Source organism: Rhea americana, unplaced genomic scaffold (assembly GCF_003343005.1).
Source record: "Rhea americana isolate MKP2758 unplaced genomic scaffold, rheAme1 scaffold_58, whole genome shotgun sequence".
Lineage (NCBI taxonomy): Eukaryota > Metazoa > Chordata > Aves > Rheiformes > Rheidae > Rhea > Rhea americana.
Window position 1 is genome coordinate 2,776,553 of NW_028186734.1, and position 19,476 is coordinate 2,796,028.

The 19,476-nt window shown below is 38.6% G+C and overlaps 2 protein-coding genes across 3 annotated transcripts in view; one reads left to right on the top strand and one right to left on the bottom strand.

The window, feature by feature from the left end:
- The window catches only part of NDC80 (NDC80 kinetochore complex component), a 19,134-nt gene extending 5,927 nt beyond the window's left edge, over positions 1 to 13,207 (bottom strand). The window contains exons 1-14 of the mRNA XM_085319268.1: positions 13,125 to 13,207; positions 11,679 to 11,789; positions 10,950 to 11,036; positions 9,876 to 9,999; positions 9,508 to 9,680; positions 7,521 to 7,623; positions 6,574 to 6,663; positions 5,484 to 5,577; positions 4,295 to 4,401; positions 3,278 to 3,422; positions 2,791 to 2,996; positions 1,493 to 1,645; positions 1,119 to 1,208; positions 74 to 166 (exon numbers count right to left, since the gene is read on the bottom strand). Coding sequence (XP_085175394.1) covers positions 74 to 166; positions 1,119 to 1,208; positions 1,493 to 1,645; positions 2,791 to 2,996; positions 3,278 to 3,422; positions 4,295 to 4,401; positions 5,484 to 5,577; positions 6,574 to 6,663; positions 7,521 to 7,623; positions 9,508 to 9,680; positions 9,876 to 9,999; positions 10,950 to 11,036; positions 11,679 to 11,779 — 1,566 coding nt within the window. The 5' untranslated portion in view covers positions 11,780 to 11,789; positions 13,125 to 13,207. The remainder of the gene's footprint in view (positions 1 to 73; positions 167 to 1,118; positions 1,209 to 1,492; positions 1,646 to 2,790; positions 2,997 to 3,277; positions 3,423 to 4,294; positions 4,402 to 5,483; positions 5,578 to 6,573; positions 6,664 to 7,520; positions 7,624 to 9,507; positions 9,681 to 9,875; positions 10,000 to 10,949; positions 11,037 to 11,678; positions 11,790 to 13,124) is intronic.
- A 44-nt stretch (positions 13,208 to 13,251) lies between these two features.
- METTL4 (methyltransferase 4, N6-adenosine) overlaps positions 13,252 to 19,476 on the top strand; it is an 18,169-nt gene continuing 11,944 nt past the window's right edge. The window contains exons 1-3 of one of the 2 annotated variants that reach the window (XM_085319255.1): positions 13,252 to 13,517; positions 13,855 to 14,583; positions 15,395 to 15,457. In XM_085319255.1, coding sequence (XP_085175381.1) covers positions 14,155 to 14,583; positions 15,395 to 15,457 — 492 coding nt within the window. In that variant the 5' untranslated portion in view covers positions 13,252 to 13,517; positions 13,855 to 14,154. The remainder of the gene's footprint in view (positions 13,518 to 13,854; positions 14,584 to 15,394; positions 15,458 to 19,476) is intronic. The other variant, XM_085319257.1, reaches the window with a different exon arrangement.

Consider the following 19,476-nt stretch of genomic DNA (forward strand, 5'->3'; position numbering starts at 1 on the left):
AAAAAAACGAAACCCACAACATTTTATTAAGGATAAATTCTTCACTGTCATCAACCTATAAAAAATATTCTACCTTGAGCTTCTGATGGTAAAGATCATCCAGCTTTTCAGCTTCTTCTTTCAGCATTTTCACACTGCTTTTCCTCTCCTCTATCATTGTGTTCACCTAGAAATGTCATTAAGTATTAAAAAAAAAAATCCAGCATATAACTTCATGCCGTCACAGACAACAGCTGCGACAGTTGAGAAACACTCATTTAGACTAGAAGCGCAAATATAAAGAATTGTTAATGTCATTTGGTATCTATACAGTTGCACCTTTTGCYGCATAATCCTAATTTTCCAAGGAGAGAGGGATGAAAAACTTCAATACATACAATGCTAATAAAAGTGTGTRTAACCTTTAAAGGATCTTGTGTGAGAAACAGAAGCTTTTCTAGAAGATTAAGCTTTGAATATAGAGCTCTAGGTTTTCATTGTCAATTATTTATGGTTTAGAAAATTATACTAATATGTTTTTAACATTTCAGCCTCAAAGTTTGGTTTCAACCAAATCATACTGACTTTCCAAAAAGCTTTCCAGAGGTTTTTATGCCTTTTGAAAGAATAACCTGTAACCTTCAATGAGCATGGCTTTTTGGAAATTTCCATATAAAATTTAGCATATAATTTAGATCATTAATTGTTTCCCAGTGACAGTAATTTTGCAACTGGTGCCTTAAATTCTTCAAGTGGCAATGCATATCGCAACATCCTATCTGACAAGAAATTTTCCTTGTTCCAGTCCCTCCTGAATTCAGTATTGCTAGAAATCTTTCTGATGAGAACAGTGATGGTAAGCCAGGCAACCAGACTGGAATAGTCAGCTTATTAAAACATTAAATCTCTCCAATGTTTATGGTCATCAAGTATATGTAACTGCATAATCTTCAATGCACATTGTTTCAGCTAACAGAGAGACCCCCCAGTTCTCATGGAAGCTTTATGCTCTGTCATAATTCAAGCAATTCTCTTACTACTCCCTTCCCAGAAAACACTTCACCTGTGCACAAGGTCAGTTGAGACTAGGAGATACCATTATGATGTCTTGATCCTTGTCTTCATTGACCAAAACATACCTGTTCTAAAGTATCTTCCAAACTCATTTTCCGGTGAGTAGCTTTTCTAATTTCTTCCTCAGTCTGGTTTATGATCTCCATAAGGGGAGCCTGTAACAAATAGACAAGAAAAATTGCATTAGCCAGATTATTAGTGTAAATTAAGAGGGATCCCAGTACATGTTTTCTCCCTCCAGGTTTTTTTTTTATGCTGCTGTATCTTCTGATGTCAAATTTTCTTCCAATGTAGTTAAGTCAATTCATCACAGAATGTTTTCACTAGAGTTTCACAGAAAGTTTTAAGAGTGGCCTGCCCAAAACTCCCAAAGAACACTTTGAAGTATATTCTTATGAATGTGTTAACAGAAACATTTGGGGCACTTGATGCTACTTACCTTAATCTGAGCTCTGTATTTGACTAGGCAATTTGGTCCTGCCTCAGGATTAAATTGAATCTCAAAGTCGTGGCCTTTGGAATTCTCAGCACTTATTGGAATTAATTTCAGCTTTCTAGCCAGTTTGTGATACTCTGCTAGCTGTGTTTCGATCTATTCGGAAGAGAAAGGACAAAATCTTAGAAAAATACAAATGAAAATAGTTGCCAAAACTATTCTTAAGATACATGAAACAGGTGTCTGAATTGTTCTTTAGCAACATATTTCCAGAACATATCACAGCATGAAGAGCTTAAATATTGACAGTTCAGAAGTCTGCATTTTTTGGTTTAAGTGCAGTTTTACGTTTCCTTCAGAGTTTGCTCTGGAGTTTCACCCGCAATTTTGCCTACTCATCTGCTATATTTTTTCCTACTTCAACTTTTTGAAAATTGTTTTATAGAAGAGGAGAAGTACATTTGGAAATACTACAAATTACTAAAAGAATGATCAGTTATCATATTGATAGTCCTTCTCTCATTAGTTCTGGCAGCAAATACCTGATGCATGTACACTTCCTAATAACATATTTTAAATTGAGCATACCTGAAGACATAGCTTATTAGTCTGTTTTCTGATCCATGGGTGCCATATATATGCAAATATCAATCAAAATATCTTTTTCAGTTTTATGTGCTTCAGACTTGTACACTAACAGGAATTTAAGAAGGTATCAAGTGCTTGATAAATCATAGCCCTGCTGAATGCAAAATGTATTTGAAAAGTGTGTTTTGTAATTCTCTATTTAGCAAGGTAGCAGCTTTTAAATTCCATCACTTAGAGGGGCACATTTCTTCATTCTGTAAAACGAGGGAATTAATTTGTCCCTTTAAAAGTTTCTAATTGAAATTTCATGTAAGGGACTCATTTGGCTGTAAATGTATGTTGAGATATTGATTCAAAGCACTAGTTTTGTATTACTTGATATGAAATCTTAACACAAGAAATTTCCAGGTAAGCTGTTGCTGCTTTTACAGTGAGAGCTGACAGTAGTGCATATTCTTGCTATGTCCCTGATGATGCAGAAAAACATARAAAGAATATATCTAATACATCTACATTATGCTCAAAAAAAGGAAAAAGAATACTTTTCAGAGAGCATAAAAACAAATCATTTTTGACATTTTTTAAGGCTGTTAAGAGACATCCATGCTATTGTTTATTATTTAGAAAAAAGAGCTAACAGCYGAAGTCTCAAGTTTAATTTTGTATGATAAAAACTGAGAGCTGCCTCTCACAGTAGCAGTATTTTCACATACCGCCTCTTTATTTCTAGCATATTTTAGCTCCTCATTCCACAGCTGATGTTCTTCTGCTTCCAGTTCCTTAGTCAGTTTGTTGATGGTTTGCTGTAACTCATTCCTCTCATGATTTATTCTCTCAATGTCCGCGACCGAGTACTTTTGGTTATCAAAGATGTACTGGAGTCGGGCGTTTTCCTGCTTCATTGCTTCTACTTCCATTTCTAAATTCACAAAATATTCATAAAACTGATGTAAAATACCAGAATACATAGCTTAACCCAATCTATGTTTTTTGGTGAGTCGTTATCTACAATTCATGTCTCTAGTGTACAAATGGCTATCAGCCAAAAAAAACTCCTTTGTTAGAAATCCATTTAGCAAAATTAATTTGTACAATCACGATACACAAAGCATCTCACTTTGTTGTGAAGCTGAGAATTATAAAATACTTCTAAAGCTACTTCTAGCTTCACCAATCATCTATGACCAGGACCTTTCTTACCTGCTGTTTCAACTTCTTCATTAACACTTTTCATTTTCTGATCAAGGATGGCTGTATGAGACTCTAGATTTTCCATATAAGCCTGGAATTTCTGGACATCTGCTTGCAACGAAGATTTCAGCTTTCGCAGCGATACTAAACGATCCTAGTAAATGGATGGAAAGAACAACCACTAATTTATTATCTACAATAATTATTTTACTTTCCAGACAGGACAGTAGAATAATTATAGTCAACCTTAACAGCATAAATAAAAATTTAATCAAAATTCTTTAGTGTTTACATCTGTGGCATCTGACTCAAGTCTAAGTCTTTCATAATAAAAAGAAGCTGAAAAGATGATTTGCATCTTAATTCTTGCATTTTAGTATTTGACATTTCTGATTTGCATTAGGCATTGCATAAATGAAGTTCTTGATGCACGTAATTCAGAAATATTACAATACAAAAAGGGCAGATAAAACTAAGGGCAATGAAAAAATAAAACAACCACATTTTGTGTGCAGGCTGGAGTCTCAAGTTGCCAGCTGTGCAGCCACTAACCTGTTTTGAATTTAATGATGTATTAGAAACAGGAACTGTCTTTTCAAACACAGCACTTTTCCAAAATATATTTTGATTAGTTGTTATTACTGTTTTCTATACTCCCATCCCTTAAAAAGGTTCTCCTACAAATATTTGGAAGAGGTATTGTTGAAGTTCAAGCAAGCAATGGTTCAACTATTTTATTAAAATTTCAGCCAATGCAAGATCTCCTAATTCGAAAATACCTGCACAATGTCAAACAGTCACTGAAGACTCCACAATAATGTGTTCTACTACAGTGGTACTGAGTCTGTAATAGCCAGGGCTACTTAGAACCTTCTAGAAAACTGAAAACAATTTTCCATTTTTTGTAATGTATTATCAGTATCTTGCTATAGAATACTGATACAGTACCTTCAGGGTCAATAACTGAAAATTGAGGTACCCAGCCCTCCACCCCCGCCTCCATACATGAGCACAGAATTTACTAACCGGCTCACTTTCCCTTTCTTTTTCTAGTCTTGCGATCTCTTCATGAAGCCTTTTGTTTTCTGCAGCTAAACCTTCTATTTGGAATTCATCTACGTTAAATAAATCCTCTAGAGGGAAAAAAAGTGATATAAATTAATCTCACTGAATATCATCATCTATACTGAACACCTGTGTAATTGCTATAGTTTTAGCACAACGAATACCTATTATCCAAACATTTTTTAAAAATTGAAAACTAAAACCCATCTTACATTAAAATTTTTCATTACAAAGCAAATAGGCAAAATAATTCAAACAAGTTTGTCAGTCTTGGAGTTACACAAAAGCTAAAACCACTGCTATGAGGTCAGAGTTTCCAAAATCGTATATAGCCCACATTGTAGCAATAKCGGCTGTTACACAAGAGTTTCATCTGTTCCAGGTTTTCAAGGGCAATCTCATTTGTATATTCCTTTATCATCCATATACTACTCTGCATCTGGAGCCATGTTTTCTCTTAATTCCCTCAGTCTTTGCCAAACAGCTGCATGATTACTTTCTCCTGGTAATATCTTTCTGTCTAGTTATTTATGCCTCCTCTAGAACTGCTGGCAATAGAAGGGTCCTTGGTCTGCTTTGCATAAGAGGGCACAGAAGGGAAGAACTAGTTTCCCTCCTTGTTTTCTTGCCTACAGAAATGCAACAGAGAATGTGGGAACATATGAGTCAAAAAAAAAACAAAACAAACAAACAAACAAAAAAAAACAGCTCTCTGAAGGCAGATACAAGTGCCAGTTTGAGTCATACTTGAGAATCCTCACAATAGGGTATGGAACTCTCACAAATTGTTTTCAGAACTTTTTGAAGGACCTGAACTTTCTTACTCTTCAAATATGCAGCCTTTAGTGAGAGGTTCCCTTCCCCCCCCCCCTTTTTTTTTTAGCAAAAGGATGATCTGCACACTCTTTTTCTATCATTACAAAGTCATTGAAAACAACAGGCATACAAAGGTACAGCTGACAACAGAGCATGACCCGTCTGTATTGGTAAGAATGCATAAAACAGAATTAAGTCAATGTAACTATGATACTTAGGAATTCCAGTTTTCCTCACCTCAGATCACCTTTATTTGTGAACTGAGCAAATCCGATACAAGGAGAAAAGATACAAGTAACACAATTAAATACTTCATTAAGACATGAGAACTTACTTAATTTTGATTGTACTTCTGCATCAAATTCTTCAAAAGTATCTCCCCCTTTCATGAAGTGCTCATAGCACTTCACAGTATAGTCCATAAAAAGCTGAAAACAATTAAAAAAAGCTTTCATGAAGATTCAAAGGGCTGTGAAAATAGCTAAACAGTCCAGATCTACTCAACCAATGGAATTATACAGAGGTGAAAGATATCTTTTACAAGTTTGACTGTGCTTCTTGCTTTAAAAAGTCTACTTCTGGGCATCTTTTCTTGTCTGTTTTCTTTTCTTTTCTTTCTTTTTTTTTTTTTTTTTTTTTTTTTTTTTAAGAACTAGAGTGTCAGCAGATAGTATTCAGACAAAAGGATGCATCTAGCATTATTAAACAGGGTTTAGAAACACTTAATTGATTTTCTTTGGATACCTAACCAGAATAGTAGAGACAATATCTAAGTTTATAACCTTAGACCATATGAGTTTATGAGAACTGTAGCTCTGTTTATCAGAGCTCTTCAGTAAATATGAACGCTATACTTCAGACATACAGATGTCAGAGAATTAATGTTAGAATTAAAAAAAGGTTACCCAAAGGGTCAAATTGCTGGAGACTTTAAATTGCAGCTCTTGCAGAAAGAAAATTTTGTTTTAACACACAGAATCTATGTATGCATTTAGTTTAAAAGCATTTCTCCTTGTCAACTGTTGGGTTTGTAACCTTAGTCCAAAATTCAAAATTCTATTTTAATATGATTTTTTGCAATTCACTAAGTATATGCTCTGGCACATCATACAAACTTTCTGAACATCTGCTGATAATACTATTACTAATAGTTTTTTTTTTTTAAAAAAAAAAAAAAGGAAAAAAAACCTGCTAAATTTTTTAGTACTCAAGTCACATTCAGTATCTCCACTGTTTTTATATGGCAAACTAAAAAGATGCAAACTGAAGCTATTGCATTTACTTTTACAATGAATTTACACTGTACTGCTGCTAACATTAGAAAACTGAAGTCACATCCTGTTATATATTTAAATTGTTTATTTAGAGCATATGGTAAAATTCAACTGAACAATTATAATAATCATTTACTTTTTTTATAGTACCTTATTATGTACAATTCCATCATCTGTCTCTCCTCCCCAGCTCTGTCCATCATCAAACGATGGTGCATTTTCCCTTATGGCAGAATACAGCTAAAAAGCATACATGTACATACAAAGAGTAAACTTGATGATTTTGATTAGTTTTCATATATTAGTTTCAAGTTTGTGATAAGCAGGTAACTTTGGATTAGGATTTCAGCAAGTAAGATGTAATGGTGCTGCTTCAGAGCAAGTAACTGGTCATATCAGGGTAGTGCTACTGTCTTTTATTGACTGAAAGCATAGATGAAGAAGGATTAACTAGGCAGTCAACACTGCTAAAGTGCCTTGATAAGTCACACGTAATTTTTCAGCAAAAAACATAGGATTTTCAAGTGTGCCCAATTCAGCAGTGGTGAACTTCTGGCACAAATTCCAAATATGGCTCAGACATAAGCTGGTAACAACAGTGAGTTACCACTACAAAATAATATACAAAAAAATCCCCACTCTGTACAGTCACAGATCACTTGAACAGCTGCTATTGAAAATTCCATCCTCAACTTTAAATTTAGAAGAAGAGAGTAGATGTCAAAAGACGTTCCTTCACCAGAAATACATTTTTAACAGTCCTGATTATACCTGTGAAATTTTCACAGAATTTTTATGTATGATAAATTATTTTTGCTTTCTCATACACAAATTTATCTGATGAATGTAGTTAAAAAAATCCCAGTATAACATTAAAAATTTCAGTTTACACATTAGTAAACATTAAACATTAGTTTAAAGGTTACTAAGAAAGAGGCTAAAGGCTAGCTTCATGGTAGCACTGAAGAACACTTGCTTCTTATTTGAAGAAAAAAGTAACAAAGGCATTTTTAGAAAGCTTTTAAAAGATCTATTTTGAAAATAACATGCCCAGTCTGAAAAGTGGAATTATTTGGCTTAAGGAAGTCAGATGCTACCTTGACGCAATCAATTAACCAAACCAAAGCTGCGACAATCTGAGGCCATGTGTGTGGTGCTCCCACTGTATACATGGAGCTTTTTGACAAAGGAAAAGGGTACCTACAAAGGAAAAGAGAACACATTTTAATAGCTGAAAAAAAGTGAATAAAACAAAAACCCCACAATTTTACATGTAGGTTTTGAGGCACACAAGGAAGAACTTAATTGTACTTTATACTATACATCCAGAAGAGATGAGCTGAGTTCTTATAGCACAATAGTATTGTGATGGGTTTCTCATATTGGAAATGAAGAAATGGATATTTGTTGCATGTGAAAAGATCAGGAAAAATTAAGGCCTCATACAAAGTATAAACTATTTCTTCATAAACTCCTTTTCCTGGATGCATCTTCCCCTTCCTAGTCAGCTTATTATGTTGCTTTGTCTCTCTTGGTACAAGCTACCCTCAGATCAAATCTGTCTTTTACTTTCTGCAGCTACTATGGGAAAAGAGGTGGGCACAATAGTGCCAGGGAAAAGGAGTGGGAGCACTATGAACATGTGATAAATGATGAGATGTAGACCTTAATAGAAAGGCAGCAAACACGAAGGAGGGAAAAACAGTCCAATGGATGYCTAGTCTCTATTCAAACTGGACGTGCAAGCCAGAAGGATTTCCTAATATGTTAGGAGAGAAACTGAGACATGGAAGTCCTGTTCTTACAGAGCGAGATTCTTGCTTCTGGGGATCAAAATGTGCTTTGAAAGCAAAAAAGCAGTTGATGATTAGCTTAATATTATGCAATAATAGAAAAGGCATCATTTCAGAACAGCTGCATATCAAACTATTAATGTTACTTATAAATATGGAATACATAGATGCCATTCTGCTAATTGCAGATGTGCTCTCAAAGCCTTCTGAAATGCAAAGAACAGAGGAGCGCAAATTTTAACCCAACTTCAGACAGGCAGCTGCACAAAGATATTTTAGAAACACAGGACAAAAAAACTATGATAAACTGACAGTTCCAAATAAGCACTCATGAACTTGGCTTGAGGATATTTTTAAAGTGAATAATTTAGCTCTATTTTATAACTCTCAAAAGATTTCTTGAAATGAGTTCTCAAGTAAGTCATTTTATCCAGCATTGTATTCCCTGTGAGCAGAGTAAGGCCTCTTGAGATCAACTTTCTTTTCAATGATTGAGCTATATCACCAGTTTCAAACGTTACAGATTAAAACAACTTCTTAAAAGACTAAAAAGTGAACAGAACAGACATATACAGCTAAGGAGATCTGGCTATACAAAACAAACTAAGGACACTATCACAGAAATCTCTGACAACATCATGGGTTCGAAGAAATCTCCAGAAGTAAAATATTGTTCACTTTTCCATATGACTGAAAAAATGACCCTTAACAACAGGCAGGGCTTTTGGAAAGCATTAGTATGTCAATAATTTCAAAAAATTACCACATTGAACAAGAAATAAAACACTCAGCTACCTATTAGTGTTTTATTCTCAACTTTTTTTTTATTTCCCTCTCTCTGAATGCAGAGAGAGAGAAATTTCAGGAAAACTGATTTTAAAATAAATAGACAGAAGCCAGTATTATGAAGTCATTTTTAGTGCTTGCACTGGAATACAATGAGCTAGTCAGTCCCAGGCTGCCAAGTTGAAGCCAAAACTGAAATTTTCATTCAGGAAGGTGATTTCTCAAAGTCTAATACAAATAAAGATAGTTATTAGGTTTTAAGTTACAAACAAAGCTTCCAAGATGCTATAGTTCTGCAAGTTTAAATATAAGATATGCAATAGAGTCTAAGAACCAAGACTGAAATTGGAACCTACCAATAATAAAGCAAAATAATCACAACGTTGTAGTCTTATCTCAATGAATAAGCCTGTTATCTTTCCCCAGCAATCGTACAGAACCCTTAGCTTTATAATTTCTAGCTTTACCACAACTATTTAGCATAAACTGACAACAACGATCTTACCCAAGCTCTTTAAAAACTCTGGGAATCTCTTCTTCAAATTTTGAATCAGGTAGTTCATAAGAAGGACAGAGAAATCCATAGATAAAAGTGAAGATTTTTAAGAAATCCTTAACAGATGGAGACTGTAGTGATTTCATGGAGACATTATGGGCATAACCATTCTCAACAAGAAGCTGAGAAAAAGAAACATTAAGTAGAAAATCAGTTATTAGACAAAATCTAAAATAGAAGTCATGAAAAATAAATATTTTGATTAATATCCTTTATTACTTAAAACAAATGTTTAAAAGAATTACTTAAATAAATAATAACAAAATTAAATAAATTAAGTAATAATTTAGAATACATGTTTCAAATGAAAAAGTTACCTCACAAAGCTGTTTGATACATTGCTGAATGTATGCCTTGTCATGAAGTGGCCTGGGATCCTTGATTTTTTCTGTACCAAACACACCATACTGACTGTTGCGTGAACCACCAACACTGCTAGTTCTAAGAACAAAAAAAGTATACAATTCTTGTGACAATATCAATAGCCAAGAACTATGAATATTTTAAGTCCTTACATTTGTTGTCTTTATGTTTCAGAGATACTGGAAGGTTCTCTTTAACTAGAATGACAGAAAAAACCTCAGCTCAGGACAAGTGGAGCCCACCTACAACAGTAAGCTTACTATATCCTAGGTGAATGTTTTCTCAGTTTATCTAGAGAAACAGTTTTATAAGAGTGGAAAAAAATCCCCTAAAGTGAAGAAACAAAATGATGTAGTTGGTTCATGAAAGCTAAAATAGTTAGGAATAATTAAAAGGAGCAGATCCGTGCAACAGTGGAGCCCTAAAAGAAAATACCAACAGACATAAAAGCCATGAAATCAGATTGCGTGGGCTGTTGGAAGGCCTGAAAAGCTGAAAGACTATAGGATTTTGGAATATTTCGATCTTAGATTGAAGGATAAACTAAGGCAGAAAGTATCATACATGTGATTCTTCTTTTGCATTTGTGCCTCATTTATTCTTGATTTCTCATTTTTAAAAATCTTTCTGCAAAAAAAGATACCTGTTTTTTTCTGAATGAAGAAGCAAAATATAAACCTAAGCAACCAGACTGGCACTGTAGGAAAGCTTGCTTAAAATCTAGATATTAAAAACATCTCCCAAAGCTGTATTGAAGATCATTCCTCCTTAAATAAATCAGTGTCTTGAGCAGCCCTGCAAATTCTACAGTGCATATCATTCCTAAGAAGAGAATAGCTTTCAAAGCTATTCTCACTTCACAGCATTATTAAGTGATCAATGAGTGGAGGAAGATATACCTGAAGATCTTTTGTCCTCACATCCATTTTTCCCTGTAGTGAAAATCTCACATAATGGATAAAAATTACAAAATGTTGTGGAACTGCTATTGTTAAATTTACCGTGCAAAAATCTAAAGGTATCAATACCTTTTCCCAAAATAGCTGACTTTTCTTTCAGAAGTTCCAGATGTAGGTTTGCTCATGCTCAGCTTCCCAAATGTTCCTCTGTCCTTCCTGGGGAAGAGGGGGAAGGATTCAAATGACTGCTATATATACATATATATTTTTAACCATTTCATCTTTTGCTCTTGTAAGAAAACTGTAACATATGCATTTAAATCTAAGCATCTTCAGCACAGCAGCTTCTTAGTGATGTCAACCGGTTTTAATGCATCATTGCCCATTATCAAAAATATTTCTGCAAGTTTTATATGCTTTCATTTTTATACATATACATACACTCAGATATCCTCCAACAAATATGTAAAAAAAAAAAGTATTACAATTTAATTGTCATGAGCATACCAGTAAATTAAAGTTTTAGAGCTCAAAAGCAATTATATATCAACCATATTGCATATGCACATCAGTTCTGACATTTAAAGCTTTTAACATCAAGAAAATTATTTATCAGAACCATAGAACTTTAAACTCGTATTTATTCCAGAGGTGCAAGGAAGTTTTTGCAAAACAGGAGCTCTTGTGCAAATATTCTTGACTGAAGCACTTGTGCAAATCCTTTGCTGCAGGCAGTTTTCTTTTTGCTGTTCCCATCTTTTTCAGCTGCTACTCACCTACTCATTAACACATCACAGTAAATCTCTTCAGATTTAACTTTATGGACCCACTCCTAGCAAAATGATCAGTAACACTTACATCTGAGGTGTTTGGAGACCCATCTTGTTGGTGTCCTGTACTCTCAGTGCCATCACAGATTGCCGACTACTACTCCCGGTAGTACTCGAGCTTCGTCTCATTGTGGCTAAACTGTAAATCACAATATGTCAGTATGGGAGAGTCCAGGATCTAAGAATATTTGCCTTCCATAACACCACAATGACATTTTAAGCGGTCAGGCTAAGCAAGTGGAATTGTATGTTAAACTAACAACTGTGTGACAGACCAAGAATTTCCCAAAATAATGGGTTTTCTTTTAAAAAGAAGTGAATTTTTTTTGGTAAACAAAGCAAAAGCTTCCAGGTATGCTACCTGAATTTCCAGATACACAATTCACCCTTTTTCAGTGTGTATGTCTGATATGGCAATTACATGGCAGCAGCGGTACAGGATTTTAATGAAGTATTTCATGGACAAAAGCCAGCGTTTGCTCCAAGCCAACTGCTTTGACTATTGATCTTTATATTTTATTTTGAGTTTTGGGGCATTTCTAATTACAAGTACCAAAAGCAAAACAGTTGAATACATTTTTCAGTTTGATTAGCTGTAAAGGTGGCCACACTAGCATGACTACTGCTTCTGGCAGTTCCTTAGCCACTACCTCTGAGCCTGCTTGTCAATATTGTGATTCATTTTACAGCATCATAGAGAGCACAATACCTGGGAAATCTATTCCAAATTAATATTATGGACACCTTTAGACTACAGAAGAAAAAGGGATAAAATCAAGCTGGAAATATTGAACTGTCTCTGCACTGATATTAGGTAGGATTTTCAGGCAAATAGAACTTACTCACTTGACAAAAGTGACCAAATCTTTGGCCTTATTTTCACTGCAGAAGGGAAGCTGTATTCTTCCATTACTTTTATTAAATACACACCACGAGGTAAGTGGTATTTACAAAAACAACAAATGGCTAACTTAAGACTATATCTTGCTTGAGTCTACACCAGAAAAAAGGCAGGAGTATGGCATAACAAGGCACAACCGCATCCGTTCGCATTAGCGGCGCATATAAGTTGTATCAAAGGGAAAACMGGTGCATTTACATGACTTTATACAGGATGACTCTATATGGGCGATGCTGACAGGTTTAGCRCCACAGGTACCCGCATGAGTAAGAGCGGCAGGGAAAGGGTTATTAGACACTCRGCCCTCCTCACAGCCGCGGCCGCTCCGGGCAGACAGACGCAGCCCGGCTCCCCGCGCGGCCGCCGGGCAAGGCGCTGCGCCGGCCCCACCAGGGCCGCCGCCGCCGCCGCCTTCCCCTCCCTGCCCGCCCTCAGCGGCGGCCGCCCCGCCTGGCGTGGCCCGGCCCGGCCCGGCCCGCCGCGCCACCTCCGCTGGGCCGGCAGCAGGGATTGATCCTCGCTGCAGGTGGAAGGGAGGGGGCGCCGCGGAGRGCCGCGCAGCACCCCCGTTACCTTTAACGGCGGCAGCGGCGGCGCCTCCTTCCTCGCAGATTTCAAATCCACCCGCCAGCCACTACGTCACGCACCGCGCCCGTGCGCATTACATCACGCGCGCGGCGCGGCGTGGTCGTCACTTCCGTTTTCCTGGCTGCCACTCACCCAAATATATTAGGCATACATAGACACATGCATATGTATTCGTGCACGCGCACGTATTAAAACATTGTTTCATTTTGCCGTAGTAGTTCTTCCTTTGGCGGGAGAGAAGGGCACAACGGAGCTTGGAGCCGCGCTGGCCCCACGTAGTCCCCGCGCGGGTGCCCGGTTCCCCCGGAAGTTACGAGCGGGAGAGGTTGCTGCCGTACAGCAAGATGGCGGCGCCCGCGGTAGGCGCCCGCGGCGTAGGTGAGCGAGGCGCCGCGGGGCTCTTCCCGCCCGGAGCGAGGGAAGCGCGGGAGCGTCTTCCCGCGGGCGCAATGCTAAGGGCTAGCCCGGCTCCGCGAGGGGCCCCACGGGCGGTGGGGATGGGYGCGGCGGAGGGCAGAGCCGGGCGGCGAGGGGTGGTGGCGGKGGCGGCGGTGGCGCCGCCGTTATCCCGACCGTGCTTGGCCCCTCCGTGCTGAGCTGCGCACACCCGGGYGGAGGCGGCTCTTCCCCCGTGGCCTATGCCGTCCGCGACGCCGTGAGAGATCCCGCCGCGATGCTTCCCGAGTAAAGTAACCTTAAAGCAATTCTATCCTAGATAAAATTATGAAAAACTACGTAAAATTTATTCACAGTCCAAAGATCAAATAAGGATCGAGCAGAGCATAATGAGGAAACCAGCCGAAGTTAGAAGTTTCTACGGAACTGTTCGTGTGTCCTGCATGTGTATGGAAATGCCTTTCACAAGATGGGCACTATACTATTAAATATTAATAATTCTGAAAAGTGAACTGTTGAAAAAACGACCTCAGGAAGAATTTGCTCCAAAAAGTGAGTRTGAATACGTGCTCTGGTTTGTGGGAGATGTTTCCTTCCCCCCAAAAAAGTGGTGCTTACGATGTCTGTGGTACATCAGCTGACAGCAGGGTGGCTCCTGGATCATCTCTCTTTCATCAACCAGTGTGGCTACGAGATACATGACTCCTTTGTGCGCCCTTGTTGTGTTACCCTTAATACTTCTGACTCTTTGGCTGGGGATCACTATCCTGCTTCTWCGTGTGCTACCACCCACTTGTCGAGAAATGCTCCTGGTCCTGGTGCTGGAGATGCTGTAGAAACAGAAGGTAAAACAGGAAAAACAAGATATGTGTTTCGTGAAGAGTTCTTTCATATTTTAAAGCCCCATATAGTCACAGCTGCTCAGGAGCARCTGTGGCAGGGAGGCTCTGAGGTGAGCCTCACAGAAACAGAGGCCAGCAGCGGCAGGGTGGAGAATCGAGGAGGAACCAAGGGTGGCATTGGAGATCTTGTTGCMAGAGCAAGGAAGGTATGTTCTCCATAACACTGTGGGCTGTGGTGATATTCCCTGTTAAATAACCTACCGTTAACATAATCTTGCAAWTTTTTATTTCCTAAAGTTATATACGAGAGCGTAAACTTTGGAGGAAAAACAGGAACTTTTCCACAGTAGATTTAAGGATGCACGTAAAATGTAAGCACTCATAAGGATGTCCTTGTCTCCTTTATGTTGGTGTTGTGCATCCTGTGACTCACAGGCAGCAGGTTGCTCACAAACTCTTCTGATGTTGCTTGTGGTCACGGGGACTTGAACAACTGAAATTGTGGTAGTTGTCATGATACTGCATATTAGCAAGGAGTGAAAGATAGTGTGAGTTTACTTGGCCTATGTTGATTGAGCATTGTTCCTTATGGACCAACAAAATTTAAGAGTCATAAGTCTAAATCAACAAGCGTAATTAGGAAGATCTTGTTAATGTTCTCTTGTTACTGAAAAACTGCAATTTGCAATGAAATGGGTACCTTCTAGTGTGAGCTCAAAGCGGGCATGAACATGAACTGTGGCATGTACTAGATACCATTAGATTCCAATGCATGCRGGCAATATAATGGCTTTGTTAAGCTCCTGTGCCTTGATAATTCCTACAGCAGCCTAGATGTTTTAAAATCATACTTTTTCTTAATGGATTTATACTTGTGATAGAGAAAGAGATGGAAATATTTTTTTCCAATTTTTGGAGTTGATTGTTATTCAAGTATGTTTGATTATTTTTTGTACTTTTGTACTTCTTTTTTGAGTAGCCTGGATTATTTCTTCTCCCTGTTTGCTCATTCTACAGAAACGCAAAAGAAAATGTGTATTCAACCAAGGCGAACTGGATGCATTAGAATACCATACAAAGGTGAGTCAAAAAGTATATTTTGCAGGTACATGGTACCAATCTTTGGGCAGTACATAGAATGCAACATGTCATTGCAGATGAGTCCTCTTCCTGTAGCTTGTTCCATTAATAGGAAGGTCATCTCTCCAATCCCCAGATGAATAAGTACATACTGAAATATTTTATGTTCAGTTAACGTACAAAACAAACTAGCTGTTAGGTTGCAATTGAGAAATTTCAAAGGGCTGGAAAGCACATTAAGAAAGTATCTTTAACTGTTATGCCTATCTGAACATTATATAGTGATAAGTTTTGCTTTGAAATAAACAATGTGAACTGTTCTGAAGATAAACTCTAGCATATCAGGATACTGTTCTGGGGTTATTCCATGCTTCCATGACCAAAAGTGCTCCAAAATGTTCCACTTCACTAGTGAGAGAGAGTTCTTTCACCTAGTATTTTTGGTATAGTTGTACAAAAACATCACAAATTAATTAGAATTTGGGTCTATACCTAGGCTCATGTCTGTGTGTAATGGTAAAATTATTACTAGTGAAGCATAATGATGAATCCTAGATATATAATCTGTAGATAACGTTTGATGTATACATTTGTCCTGAATAGTGTCATGAACCTAAAGTAGGATCTATGCTTTTTTTTTTTTTCCCTGATAAAGGCCGTAATCATATTTGGCTTTTTGTTTAATTCTATTTTTCTTGGAATGTTATGTAAATAACTCATTTTTGCTTTCYGTTCAATAACGGCAGTCTCATAGTACACATGTAGTTTGCTGCATTACAGTGTAGGGGTTCTGTAATTATTGTTACGTATAGGTTGTGCAGGTGAAGAATGAGAGAACTTACTTGTTCATCCCTGAGCATAAGGTTAAGAGTGTGAAAACTTTTAAGCTAMAATAAAGGAACGCAGCAATAGGAATCAGGAGGAATAGGAGAAAGGATCACGGAATCATAGAATCAGTAATGTTGGAAGGGACCTCTGGAGATCATCCAGTCCAGCCCCCCTGCYCAGCAGGGTCACCTAGAGCATGTTAGACAGGGTTGCATCCAGGCAGGCCTTGAAGATCTCCAGAGAAGGAGACTTCACAACCTCTCTGGGCAACCTGGTCCAGTGCTCTGTCACTCTTACAGTGAAGAAATTCCCCCTCACGTTCAGGCGGAACTTCCTGTGCTTCAATTTCTGCCCATTGCCTCTTGTCCTGTCACACGAGACAACTGAAAAGTGTTTGTCCCCATCCCCTTGACACCCTCCCTTCAGGTACTTACACACATAGATAAGATCCCCCCTCAGTCTTCTCTTCCCCAGGTTGAAGAGGCCCAGCTCTCGCAGCCGTTCCTCGTGGGGCAGATGCTCCAGCCCTCTGATCATCCTTGTAGCCCTACTCTGGACTCTCTCCAGTAGCTCCATGTCTGTCTTGTCCTGGGGAGCCCAGAACTGGAACTGGACACAGKACTCGAGATGAGGCCTCCCCAGGGCGGAGTAGAGGGGCAGGATCACCTCCCTTGACCTGCTGGCAACACTCTTCCTAATGCAGCCCAGGATACCATTGGCCTTCTTGGCCGCAAGGGCACATTGCTGACTCATGGTCAACTTGCCATCCACCAGCACTCCCAGGTCTTTCTCTGCAGAGCTGCTCTCCAGAAGGTCAGCCCTCAGCTTGTACTGGTGCCTAGGGTTATTTTTCCTTACGTGCAGGACTCTGCACTTGCCCTTGTTGAACCTCATGAGGTTGCTCTCTGCCCAGCTCTCCAGCCTCTCCAGGTCTCTCTGAATGGCAGCACAGCCCTCAGGTGTGTCAGCCACTCCTCCCAGCTTGGTATCATCAGCAAACTTGGTGAGGAGACACTCTGTCCCCTCATCCAGGTCATTGATGAAGAAGTTGAACAGCATGAGACCCAGTACTGAGCCTTGGGGGATGCCAATAGCCACAGGCCTCCAGCTGGACTCCACGCCACTGGTGACAACCCTCTGAGCTCTGCCTTTCAGCCAGTTCTCAGTCCACCTCACTGTCCACTCATCTAACCCACGCTACCTGAACTTACCTATGAGGATGTTACAGGGGACAGTGTCAAAAGCCTTKCTGAAGTCAAGGTACACAATGTCCACTGCTCTGCCGTCATCTACCCAGCCAGTCATTCCATCCTAGAAGGCTGTCAGATTGGTTAAGCAGGATTTCCCCTTGGTGAATCCATGCTGGCTACTCCTGATCACCTTCTTTTCCTCCATATGYCYGGAGATGACATCCAGRATGAGSTSTTSCATCACCTTTCCAGGGATGGAGGTGAGGCTGACTGGTCTATAGTTGYCTGGGTCTTCCTTCTTGCCCTTGTTGAAGACTGGAGTGACTGAACTCTCCAGTTCTCCAGGTCCTTTCAAAGATGAYGGAGAGCGGCCTGGCAACAACATCTGCCAGCTCCCGCAGTACCCATGAGTTCATCCCATCAGGGCCCATGGATTTGTGGATGTCTAGCCTGCCCAGAAGGTCTCTAATCCTATCCTTCTCAACCAAAGGAAAGTCTTCSCTTCTCCAGACTTTCTCCCTCABRTCCAGGCTVCRGGAYTCHTGAGGGCTGCCCTTAGCAGTGAAGACTGAAGCAAAGAAGGCATTCAGTAATTCTGCCTTCTCTGTATCCCTTGTCACCAGGGCCCCCGCCCCATTCAGTAGCGGACCCACATTTTCCCTAGTCCGCCTCTTGCTGCTGATGTATTTGAAGAAGCCCTTCCTGTTGTCCTTGACATCCCTTGCMAGACTCAATTCCAACATGGCCTTAGCCTTCCTCACCACATCTCTAYATACTCTGACTGCRTTCCTGTAATTCTCCCAAGKAGYCTGTCCCCTCTTCCACATTCTGTGTATTTTCTTCTTCTGTCTGGAAGGATGAAGAAAGAGTTAGATGTTCTAGCAGCCTGTGTAACTTTAAAGTTTTTTGGTGAATGTGCAGAAAAGACAATTTTTTGAAAAATTTATGATCCTGGTTAACSTCTGATACCATTAACAGATTAGAATATATTTTTTCCAATGTATTTGTTATGTTTGAGGTTTAGCTCCAAAAGTCAGTTTAGATTGTTTTAACGCTCATTCATACGTCTAGAATAACCTTCCACATAACTGAAATTTGTTTCCATCAGTGAAAGTAGCGTTGAGTCTGTTTATGAATTTCTGTCAGATTTAACATAGTGCAAAATATAGAGAGCTCCTTCAGCAGCCATTTGTTAAAATTGAATGTAGAACGTTAAAACTACATGATAGTCAAGAGGCTTTGTCCAGGCTACCAGTTAACACATGAGTGTAAGAATAAAATCCATTTGCATTGATTCAACTGTRCAATTTCTAGAATTTTTAAAGATGTGCTGATTCTGTTGAACTAATATTAAGTTCTACTATCACAAACCTAGGCACTCAAAAATCATGACTCTCTCCCCTTGGATATCTAGAGAGTGGCACTAAGTAAAGAAGTTGTTAAAAAGTATATTCCATTTCTTTGGTTAATTTGGAATTTACAATGAAGAGTATTTTGTAAAAACATTTTGTAAAATTGAGAATCCCACAATCAGGAGCTTTAGAAACGATAATAAAACCACTGCAGCTGGCAGTACTGCTAATCTAAATGAACAATAGTTCTGCACTGATAATTAAAATTTGTAAACACTTGCTGAGTTGGGAATAAATTTGTTCTATAAATTTTGCAAAGGGGAGAGCACTGAAGTGAATGAGACTGCATTCAGATCTAAGAATTTTGTCTTCATGAACCCACTAGAAAATTATTTAAGAGACTTGTCACTTGGAAAAGTTACTAAAACAAGTTCTAATGATTTAATTGGATTTACTGATTATATTTCCTTATTTTAAAAACAATACTGTTTGTATATTTTCAAGGGATTTAAAAAGTGGAAAAATGCCGATTTTCAGATCTAGGGATACATCCCATTTTATTTTACCTCAGGCTAGGAAACATTTTATTCAGCAGTCTCTTTTTCTTTCTCCAGACTTGTAATAATATTGCCACTTTGCCCACCCTCCC